Genomic DNA, 11,974 nt, shown 5'->3' on the forward strand with positions numbered 1-11,974 from the left:
AAAAGAACCGTCGAGTTAAACCAACGGTTCTTTTCAGAACCACCCCAACTCATTAGAGATAGTCAATACATGGTGTTACCGCAAACCTTTCCATATAGCAATGAATGGCGTTACCTCAAGAAACTTGATGAACTCCTTGCCTAGATCCTGGTCTTGCTTAATAGCAAACGTAATGTGAAGGATGACGGTACCTTCCATGTGGCGCAAGGCATCCTGAGATATGGTCGACAAGGCTTCAACGTTTCTGGTTAAAATGAAAATGGGATTCATTGAACTAATACACACTGTTAAAGACACTGGACACCTTTGGTAAATTGTCAAAGACCAGTCTTCTCACTTGGTGTATCTCAACATATGCATAAAATAACAAACCTGTGAAAATTTGGACTCAATTGGTAACCTCACGTATGAGGTCTCAAAATCAATTCAAATATTTTAGTGAGAAACTACTTCTTTCTCAAAAACTACGTTACATCACAGGGAGCCGTTTCTCACAATGTTTTATAGTATCAACAGCTCCATTGCTCATAACCAAGTAAGGTTTATGCTAATAATTATTTTGGGTAATTACCAATAGTGTCCACTGCCTTTAAGCCCGGTTCAGTATTCCTGCATTGTTATCGCAGCTAACTATTCACAGGTAAATTATGTTACACACATTCCTAGTGAGTAGGAATTCATGTCATGGCCAAAAATGTGATCTACAAAAAGTATCAAAGCCCTTGGAAGTGGGCGTCACTTTACTGGTTCAGACGAAGCTCCTAGCTTAGGAGTGAAACGTAACTACTAAATTATATGTAAGTAACATCATACATAACTTTCGTTTTGTAAAAACGAGTCTTTGAATTCATGATCTTTAACAATCCAGATGAACTTGTTTAAAGATTTGAGAGTAACTTACTGGTTCTGTTCTTGATGCTGATCCTTGCAGAGTTTGTCTTGCTTTGTGAGATATGACGTTAGTCCAGTGAACACCAGTCTCTTATGACCCTATGTACGGATTCAAAAACAGTAAAACATCCAATCACTGTTTGTAGACCAACCAAGGGCCAAGAAAGATCCATCTATACAGATCCTTAAAGACACTGGACACCTTTGGTAATTGTCAAAGACCAGTCTTTTCACTTGGTGTATCTCAACACAAGCATAAAATAACAAGCCTGTGAAAACTTTAACTCAACTGGTCGTCGAAGTTGCGAGATAATAATGGAAGAAAAAACACCCTTGTCACACAAAGTGGTGTGCTTTCAGATGCTTGGTTTCGGGACCTCAAAATCTAATTCTGAGGTCTCGAAACCAAATTCGTTGAAAATTACTTCTTTCTCAAAAACTATGTTACTTCAGAGGGAGCCATTTCACACAGAGCTTTATACTGTCAACCTCTCCCCATTGCTTTTTACCAAGTCATCGTTATTTTGAGTAATTACCAATAGTGTCCACTGCCTTTAAATCACTGACTGATAAAATGGGCTACCAGGCCTTGAGCTTTTCTCTTAGAGTGGCAGAGCAACTTTCCTATAGTAATGAGCACTTCTATGAGGAAAATGTAAATGTGTACCAAAACCTTACACAGGGCACCACTGCAATTGCTGCGTGTGCCGTGTGGTTAATTCTGGGCCTGCGCTACAATTTTGATGGTCAATGGCTAGTTAAACAAGATAAAGGGTGAAGACTTATCACAATTTGCTGATTAAAAAAAATCAAATGATTACATTTGGCGATGCTTTAGAGCTTTTTTAGCTGGGATGTTGTCAGCTAGGCGAGCGACATGACCGAAGAAGGCAGAGCGGCGGCGTTGAATTAGTTGGTTGATGGGAAGCAGACATGTTCTTTGGGTGACCTCATTAAGGTCTATTGGACAGAACGGGGTAACTACGTAACTACGTAGATTTAAATAAGTGAGTCTTCAACATTTATACCTTAGTTGCTAGGAGCAGTAGCTGATAAACCAATGGAGGCATTTCCTGAAGATCAATGTCTTTACAGTGCCTGATGATCTTGGTCATGATGAACTTCAGTTGGTCACTACTTAATGAAACCTCCCTAGGATTACAAGAACAAAAATGGCAAGGATTTTTACATTTTGATTTATACCTGTAGAACCTCAGACGGTACAGGACGTTTTGGTAAAAAAAAAAAATAAAAAAAACTCATGACAAAAATAAATAACTGTGGCCCTCCATACCAAAATCACGTCCCTCATAACATCAGTTTTAAACCCTTTTAGTATTACGGCAGGCTGGTTGTGTATTACAGTGAATTAATGATACTTTTATTGTATCCAAAATGTCCGAAATTTAAAAATTTGAATGGAAGCTTTTGAAGACTTTCAAAGCGAACGAAAACAAAAATAAGAACTAAAATAAATAACTGTGGAACCCCATACCCAAATCATGTCCCGCCTAACATCAGTAAACCCTTCTAATATTATCGCAGGCTGGTTGTGAATTACAGTGAATTAATGATACTTTTAAACTTTTAAAATTTGAATTTAAGCTTTTGAAGACTTTCAAAGCGAATGTTCCGTTACATATTGATGAATTCTTCTTCTTAAAAAAAAAATATATATATACATGTATAGTATAAAGTTGTTCATAATTTCGCCCCAGTATATCTCCAAGACCTTGTAGCCCTTCGTTCATCTTGACTTTCATCAGCTACCCGATGCCTTCGCTCTTCTTCCATCGCTAATTTTCAGCCTTCCCCGGGGCCCCGCAACACGCTATGACGCGTGCTATCTCCGAGTCATACTTCCAACACTTTGCAACAAGCTACCCACCCACATTCAAGCAGCTCCTTTATTGGACACTTTATAAATCTCATTACCATCTGTTTTGTCAGTCTGGTAATAGCGCTTAGAAACTTAAGCATTATATAACGCTCTATAAATGTTGTAATTATAATTATCTTCCAGTGTACGTGCTGATCCTCCAACCAGATGCTCGAACCGGAGTGTGATATCAGACGATAACCTACACCAAGTTTTTACACTGCACTCTGCGTATTGTGAGTGTCAATGCAGCATGCTCTGAATACGGTCAGTGCAAAAATTACATTCTAAACTGTGCGCGTGCAAAACCAAAAACAAAAACATAACCCAACCTAACTGACTTAATGAGGCTGGAAGATAAATTTGTTATCACACTTGCGCTCGTGGAATACGGAAAAAATATAGCGCATCTGCGTCCCATATCAAACTTTGGCTACGTTGGATATGGGATGCAGAAGCGCTATATTTTTCTGTATTCCACTCGCGCATGTGTGATAACTTATACTATTTATAACACCCAAGCAGATCCTTCCATTTGATTTGAGGATTGTCCGTCACGTGTTCGCAAATAAAAGTACTATTGCATGCTACGCCACTCACCGTGCATTTTTTCGTTCCATCCGAAAAGTACTCTTGCACGGCGAGTAAAAAACATCACTGCGTTCGCGTCTTTGGTAATGCAGCAGTGTTACTGCAAGGCACACATTTCGCGTCTGCGTGTCTCAAAACAGACGCTTTGTTTGTTTTGAAATTTATATCCTCCAATCAAAATGGAAAAAAGATCTACTTGGATGTTGAACAAAACAAATAATGAATGTTTTTCATTCGTGCAAGAGTGCAAATATTTTCCTTTGTTGAAAGAGGGAATGTTCCATTCAACTCGGCTCCGCCTCGTTGAATAGAACATTCCATCTTTCAACTCATGATTATGAACATATTCGCACCATTGCACTCATAAACATTCTTTATTTGTATATTATTATTATCATTGACAAACCTGAACATGGCAGCTAGGTGAATAATACAATGCGGATCCCATCTGCTGGACGACAGTGTGTTTATCACATGATCTTTGTATTCCGCACCGCTCATGGTGTTGCTGCCGTAGGACACCGTTTCCTTGGCGGCCAGAGAAAGGATGATTTTTGGGAGGAGTTCAAACGCTCTGTGAGGGTAGGAAATAAATAATAAATCAAACTCAATGAGAGAATACTCAATAACTCAGTTTGCAATGACTAAAAACAAATTTAAAGACACTGGACACTACTGGTACAGTGTAGTTGTCAAAGCCCAGTCTTCTCACTCGGTGTATCTCAACATATCCATAAACAAAAAACCTGTGAAAATTTGAGCTCAATTGGTCGTCAAAGTTGCGCGATAATAATGGAAGACAAAACAGTCGTCAAACAAAGTTGTGTGCCTTCAGATGCTTGATTTCAGGACCTCAAATTCTGAATCTGAGGTCTCAAAATTATATTCGTTGAAAATAAGTTCTTTTATCAATAGTGTCCAGTGTCTTTAAAGGGTCTATGTACTTTTTGTAGGACAAAAAAACACAATTTCTACAGATTTACACTAAACAACACAGTTAGAAGATAATGATGGTAGAAAACCTTCCTGAAAATATTAGTTGCTGAGGTACTGTTGTTTTTGAGAAACGAGTAAAAGAAGTCACACAAATAAATTTTGTCTCAGTGATCACGAGAAGAAAAAAAATGTTTAGCATGTAAAAACATATTTTCATGACATTGTTTTGCTCGTTTCTAAAAAACTACAGCACCTCAGCAAGTAATATTTTAAGGTAAGCTTACTGCTTTCATTAGATCTTCAAATGGTGTAAGTTTAATGTAAATCTGTTATTGTGTTTTGTGTTACAAAAAGGACCCAAATCTTTTAAGCAGTGACAATTTGAACGAATGAATTGATAAAGATAGGACTTACTTTCCATTGGTCGGTTCTTTTCTTTTGACAGCATCGGTAAAGACACCAGCTAGCTCAGCCAAATGACCGGCTGCAAGATTATCTGTCTGTGGAGTAAACAATGGCACACATACTAATCATAAAATAGATGTTAAATTTGCATCGGGACTCAGTAAAGTACGGAGTATGCAGTACTTACACCAGATTTTCAATTTTGTTTTCTCCTCAAAAACCTGGCGTCTGATAAAGCTGAAACTTCTACAGGTAAAATGAGATTACACACATCTTCATTCACAGTGAGTAGGGATTCATGTCATGGCTACAAATGTATGTCATCTACAAAAGGTATCAAAACCCTTTAACAGCGCCCAATAATTAAAAACAAAAATTGTATGCAAGTCGGCAAGTCGCAAGACACACAAGGCCTGAAAAGGCCACTTCAAGGTGTGGGCTACAAATCAACTATTTTGTCAGGGGCCGTTGCCACCTAATCCTTGGGTTAGGTATCATCCATCAGAAGCCTGGCTGGTAGAGCACAAAGCACCACCTCCCAAATACAGGCCTTATACTTCACCGAGGCAACGAAGGCTGTAGCCTTCATGCCCCTGGGTCATTGCCTTGGTGCCCTTGAAATGCTCTGCAGTAGAAATTTACAATTTCCTCACAGGGTGCCCTTTATCAAGGAGAAAATGCCTTGGTACCCTTGCCCTTTGTAAAACTAAGCCAACAGGCCTGAAAATACACACAATACTTCTTTTTTTAAAGCATGCCGCCCGACATACAAGGCCTAAAGGCCACTTCAAGGTGTGGGCTACAATTATTTTTGTTCAGAGGCCGTTGCCACCTACTCCTAGGGCTGAAACAGTACATACCGGTGTAGGCTTGGGTATCATCAGTCCAAAGCCTGGCAGGTAGAGCAGAAAGCACAACCTCCCCAATTTTACGTAGCAAGTGTCACGACCGGATTCAAACCCACACTCTGCTGGTCAAACACCAGAGCTTGAATCCGATGCTCTTAAAGGAACACGTTGCCTTGGATCGGTCGAGTTGGTCTTTGAAAAGCGTTCTGTAACCGTTTGTTATAAAATGCATGGGTAGAAAGATGTTGTAAAAGTGGAATACAATGATCTACACAAGCATGCCTCGAAATTGCGTGGTTTTCTTTTTACCTCGTCGACTAACACGGTCGGCCATTTATAGGAGTGAAATGTTCGACTCCCATAAATGGCCGATCATGTTAAATCATGACGTCAATGGAAAACCGTGCAATTTTGAGTGATACTTGTGTGGATCATTATATTCTACTTTTAAAACATCTTTCATATGCATTTCATAACAAACGCTTACCAACGCTTTTTATAGACCAACTCGTCCAAACCAAGCCAATATGTTCCTTTAACCGCTCGGCCATGACTCGAGACGCCACTCACTTGCACACAAACAAAAGTCCTCATCCATACCTCCATGAGAAGAAAGCCCACAATTTCTGAGGCTGCTCTGTTGGTGATGTACTGATCTTGTAAGAGTTTGATAGCCACCTTGTAGACATTGAGTCGTCTGCTCGCACCGGAAGAGTCTGTGGAACTCTGGAAGATGATTCGAACTACCTCCGCAACGCTCCCATCATCCGGTCTCCTCAGCTGCAGATGAAGTGCCTCAGAGATCTAAACAACATCAATAATAATAATATTAAAGACAGTGGACACTATTGCTAATTACTCAAAATAATTATTAGCATAAAACCTTACTTGGTAATGAGTAATGGGGAGAGGTTGGTAGTATAAAACACTGTGAGATACGGCTCCCTCTAAAGTGGAGTAGTTTTTCGAGAAAGAAGTAATTTTCCAAGAATTTGATTTCGATACCTCAGATTTAGAATTTGAGGTCTCGAAATCAAGCATCTAAAAACACACAACTTTGTGTGGCAAGGTTTTTTTTTCTTTCATTATTATCTCACAACTTCAATGACCGATTGAGTTCAAATGTTGACAGGTTTGTTATTTTATGCTTATGTTGAGATACAGCAAGTGAGAAGACTGGTCTTTGACAATTACCAATAGTGTCCAGTGTCTTTAAAATGTTTTCAATTAATAAGGAAATCAAGTCATATGACTATAAAAAGATTTAAATAGTGTAAAAAAAAACCCAATCATTTCGAAAACCCTTATCCAGCTCTTTTCGGAAAGATTCGCGGAAAGCTCGGTTACAAAATCACTCATGTAACATCATTGTTGGGAGCTCCAACTTGTGTAGCCGCTTTGTTGCAGCGTGGAGGTATAACAAAGAAAACTCCCAGACATGATGTCAAAGCATTGTCATTTTGACGCGCACTGTCAATGACGTTTAAAGTGTTTTAAGATTTTCAAAACCTTGAGGTTGCGGCCTGATTTTTTAATCGATAATTACAAAAGTGAAAAAATTCACATATCAAAATTACATTTAAAGTGTGAACAAACATATAATTAACAACTTAAAATAGAATTTCTGTTAAAAACAATCTGCTCAAGTAGCTGTTTAATAATAATAATAATCTAAGCATTTTTATAGCATTCGTACACAGAAAAGGTACCACAAGGCTTTACGGTATTCACACTTCCATTACATTTTCCGATTGGTAAAAAGGAACACGTTGCCTTGGATCGGTCGAGTTGGTCTTTGAAAAGCGTTTGTAACCGTTTTTCATAAAATGCATATGGGTAGAAAGATGTTGTAAAAGTAGAATATAATGATCCACACAAACATGCCTCGAAATTGCACGGTTTTCCTTTTACCTCGTCGACTAACACGGTCGGCCATGGGAGTCACAGGTTTGACTCCCATAAATGGCCGAAAGTGTTAGTTCGCACAGTAAAAGGAAAACCACCCAATTTCGAGGCAAATTTGTGTGGATCATTGTATTCTACTTTTACAACATCTTTCCAACCATATGCATTATATAAAAACGATTACAAACGCTTTTTATAGACCAACGCGACCGATCCAAAGCAACGTATTCCTTTAATAGTGTCACCGGTTTCCTTCTGCAGTTTACACAGGTTCGCATGAAACAAAGCTACATACACTGTAGTCATAGTTGCTTATAGTAAAGTGTGATGTCACAATACAAATCACTATGATGAAACGGACAACTCATCTTACAATGAATCTCAATGCTTCGTGAAAATCGAGCCCAGAGCCCAATTTCATAGAGCTGCTAAGCACAAATTTTGTCAAGGAAGAAATTTCATGCTAAGCAAATTTTTGTGCAAAGCAGCTCTAGGAACATAAGCCCTGGTCTTGTAAAATAAATTCTGGTCCAGTAAAAAAATTGAGCTACAAACCCTGTAGTCTTACAAGTGCAGTTTTCACCCAAATTCTAGCCCTGTATAGACGATGTGACCTATGTTTACGTTTAAACCACACTCTGTTGATGAAACAGTGTACACGTCATGTTTTGCCGAGCAAAAAGGCGCGTAGTCATGGTAAGATTGCATCGTGTACTTTCTTGCTGGCTGCCAAAACACAAAGGTTTGCCTGGCGGGTAGCGGGCGAATCATGTTATGGTTTTCGAGTGACGTCTATAGTAACTAGCCCTTTATGGAAAGGTTTGCGGTAACACCATGTAATGACTATATCTCTAAATGAGTTAGGGTGGTTCTGAAAAGAACAGTTGGTTTCAACTCGTCGTTTCGATCAGTATGCTCTGATCGTCATCTGGAGAAAGCGATGATCGAAACGTCTAGTTGAAACCACGGGTTCTTTTCAGAACCACCCCAACTCAGTTAGTCATAACTTGGTGTTAGCGCAAACCTTTCCATAGGCCTATCGTATTTCCACCATGCAAATTTTCAAAAAATCCTCCTTAACTAGCACCTGTTCATTTGTTGATGATTTGAGAAGCTTCAATATTTCATCCTTCTTCCCTGGCTGCTTATCGAGGTCCTTATGGAGGGCTAGTAGTTTCTTCCCAAGAGCCATGATGATGAATGAGAAGATGGTTCTCTCTCCTCCTTAGCGGGGCACAGTATAGAACAAGGTTCTTGTTCGCTCTGTAGTTAATGCAACCACACCTGTGCATAAAATAAGTCATCATATTCTGAATTACAACCAAAGAAAATATGAGCAGCCCACTTTATCTTACAAGTGCTTTCCTTTTCATCATTTAAATTTGTGACCCAACAAATCAATTCTTTGTACAAGTAGATTGATAAGCAAGGGGCTTTTCTCAAACCTCGGCTTAGGCTCCGGCTCCGCGTGCTGGTACAATCAGCAATACGCGCTGAAAATGCAGGTTAAAGGCTGAGCTGCGTACACAGCGCGCGGAGCCTAAGCCTGAGCCGGAGCCCAAGCCGTGGTTTGAGAAAAGGGTTGATAGAATAAGAATTGGAAAATCACAGATACTGGAATATCTCTGACCATTGCCTCCATTGCCCTGGTCTTGGCCTTGGTGCCCCTTCAAAAGTTTCCCATAGACTTTAATTAAGATTTTCCAATGGAAGTGGCCAGTTCAAATTCCAGGCCTGTAAATCGGTGGTAAATGTCAAATAAATAAATTTTCTTTTATAGTTTTCGGATACATGATGATCAATGTATATACTGACTGCCACTTACTTTTTTATTTAGGTATAAATATGCCAAATCTCTGACGGCAAACTTCTTGTTTATTATATAATTTCTATCTCCATGTTATAAATGACTCTTTACTCTTTTTTAGTCTTAATAGTACTTTCCTGCTGGGACAGTACATTTTATTTGTTCTTTGGTTTTACTCCGAGTCCTAGAACTATGATGAGAGGTTCAATCCGCTATCGTCTCCACGAACAGAGACGAAAGCGGAAACGACCTCCTAATTATTTTGTAGTAGCCGAGCTGAACAAAAGTGAGGCTACACAATGGATGTAGTGTGTGGTCCCTACATTGTACAGATACAGTCAGATAGTTCTACATCTCCATGGATGGCTACTGATACTGTAAACTGATCAGGTTCTTCCTCCAACAAGGGCCCAATTTCATAGCGCTGCTAAGCACGCAAATTTGCTAAGCATGAAATTTCTTCCTTGATAAAAACAGGATTACATACCAACCAAATTTCCATTTGTTGCATATATTGCTTGTTACTGGTATTTAGCTATTGTTTGCTTATCCTGAAAATCACGTGAAAATTTTGATGGTAATCTTGTTTTTATCAAGGAAGAAATTTCATGCTTAACAAATTTTTGTGCTTAGCAGCTCTGAACCGCAATGCATTGTGGGAAGGCATATGGGGCGCTTTTTTTCTATGCAGTTTCTACGATGCACGCACGCAACGCCTATACCTTTGTGTGGGTTAAACAGCACCCTCTCTTGATATTTTGCTATTCGTGATAAACCTTATGGATGGATGACCTTGTCTTCTTCGCCACGTACGGTCATATTCTATTTCTATTGAGTAAAAAATTAGCTTGGCTTTGGTATGTTTTTAAAACCCTTTTTTTTCAATAATGTGAAAATTGAATTTACAACTCATCTTGATCTCAACTCCGACTCATAGTCATTACCCATGATACATACACACAAAGCGGATAATTTTCCGTACGTCGCCACCAATTTATCCACCCTTAATTATTTAATTAACTTAAATTCCACTGATCTTTTTTTCTTACCCTGAGATTGAGAAGAAGGGCTACCGCGGGGTCGTAAATTTTTTTCCACACAAGCTTATTTTATGTCAGTCATGGCAGTGTCACTGTCGTTGTGTTGGTAGGTAAGCATGGTCAGTTTGTTTCCAATGTGAATGTCACATGCAATGAGTTGAGTGTGTGTGGAGGCATGACAGCAGCGTGGGGCCGACTCTATTCGGTTGCATGCTGCTGCCGACGTGTCAAATCACACCGCATCACTGAACTGAACACACACAGACTTTTTAACAAATACATATATTTAAATCATACTTTACCTGGTTCATAACAACCCTAGTTATGAGGAAAGAATGTTGCACTGCACTCTGCTCTCATAAAAAACGGGCAAATAATGTATGATTTACCGTAAATTTTCACAATTTTAGTCTCGACTAAAATTTTCGGACTTGGCGCGGGGAATACCCGGCAGTTCTTGGCAACATTCGGCGGCGACTGGAGGGCGCCCCCAATAGTAAGACTTCGGTCACTTGATTCATAGGCCATTTTCGAAACCACGGCTTCGACTTCAGGATCCGTTCTACATGTATACGAGCGAGGGCGGGCCGAGTGCGTACGCAAAGCAGGCGAATGTCCAAACAACCGCGGGGCCAAGCTAGCCTTAGCCGAATCTGGAAAAACCGAAGCCGTGGATTCGAAAGGGGCCAAAATGTTCGCTTTGAGCATTAGTGCCTGGGCTGACGTCACTGCCTCGAGGATGGCTCTACAAAGGTACGGCCAGCGGCATAATACTCAGTTGAAGAGGAACCCAGTTAAAAAAGAAAAAGAAAATAAAACTACAATAATAAAAATAAACAACAAAATGAAGCTAAAGTATAAACCTCAAAATACCAAACATTTCAGGTGTCTTTCGACGGGACTTTAATTAACAAAACACACAAAATACATTCGTAAACTTCTGACCAAATGAGAGCTAAATTTTTCTGAGGTTTGTTTTAGTGCTGGGACACCGAGTGAGATGGTCTTTGACTACCAAACGTGTCCAGTGCCTAACTTAATTTACACTAGAGTAGGCCTCAGTGCTAAACACCTAAGAACGACAAGTGAACCACCCTCCATGTTTTCCCAATTATTAACTTTTAAACGTTTGCTGTTTTAGATCCCTCCCGCCCCACCATCCCGCCCCCTTCCCCATGTGCTGGAAGGAGAATGATTCAAAAGAGGGCACAATCAGAAGATGTTTGTACACTGCCGTTGCGGGTGTGGAAGGGGGGCGGGTCGCCTGCTGCCCCACTTGCATTTCCCTAGCAGGCTGCGCTAGACTCTAGCAACACCCACCAAGTGACAGAAAAAGCACATTACAACAACTAGTCAAGCTGCGTTGCGTTTTGACCCCTACCCGACAAAACGACGACAACCTCAACAGGTGTTTGTACGGAGAACAATACAGATACAGATGCAGGGGTCGATTTCACAAAGAGTTAGGACCAGTCCTAACTTAGGACTAGTCCTAGAAGATATACAAATTGCATGGATAGTCCTAAGTTAGGACGAGTAACTGGTCCTAACTCGAGATAAGACTAGTCCTAACTCTTTGTGAAATCCACCCCAGGTGTCAATGAAACAAAAGTCACATTTCATTTACGGACTCCACAACCATTACGGGAGGGGGGGGGGGGGCTAGACTGTT

The 11,974-nt window shown here is 39.9% G+C and overlaps 1 protein-coding gene across 1 annotated transcript in view; it reads right to left on the reverse strand.

The window, feature by feature from the left end:
* LOC117294547 (Fanconi anemia group I protein-like) overlaps positions 1–10,750 on the reverse strand; it is a 45,765-nt gene extending 35,015 nt beyond the window's left edge. The window contains exons 1-8 of the mRNA XM_033777005.1: positions 10,605–10,750; positions 8,543–8,739; positions 6,151–6,354; positions 4,712–4,797; positions 3,768–3,935; positions 1,920–2,043; positions 902–990; positions 115–244 (exon numbers count right to left, since the gene is read on the reverse strand). Coding sequence (XP_033632896.1) covers positions 115–244; positions 902–990; positions 1,920–2,043; positions 3,768–3,935; positions 4,712–4,797; positions 6,151–6,354; positions 8,543–8,647 — 906 coding nt within the window. The 5' untranslated portion in view covers positions 8,648–8,739; positions 10,605–10,750. The remainder of the gene's footprint in view (positions 1–114; positions 245–901; positions 991–1,919; positions 2,044–3,767; positions 3,936–4,711; positions 4,798–6,150; positions 6,355–8,542; positions 8,740–10,604) is intronic.
* Between the last annotated feature and the right edge of the window lie 1,224 nt (positions 10,751–11,974).

This window comes from Asterias rubens, chromosome 9 (assembly GCF_902459465.1).
Source record: "Asterias rubens chromosome 9, eAstRub1.3, whole genome shotgun sequence".
NCBI lineage: Eukaryota > Metazoa > Echinodermata > Asteroidea > Forcipulatida > Asteriidae > Asterias > Asterias rubens.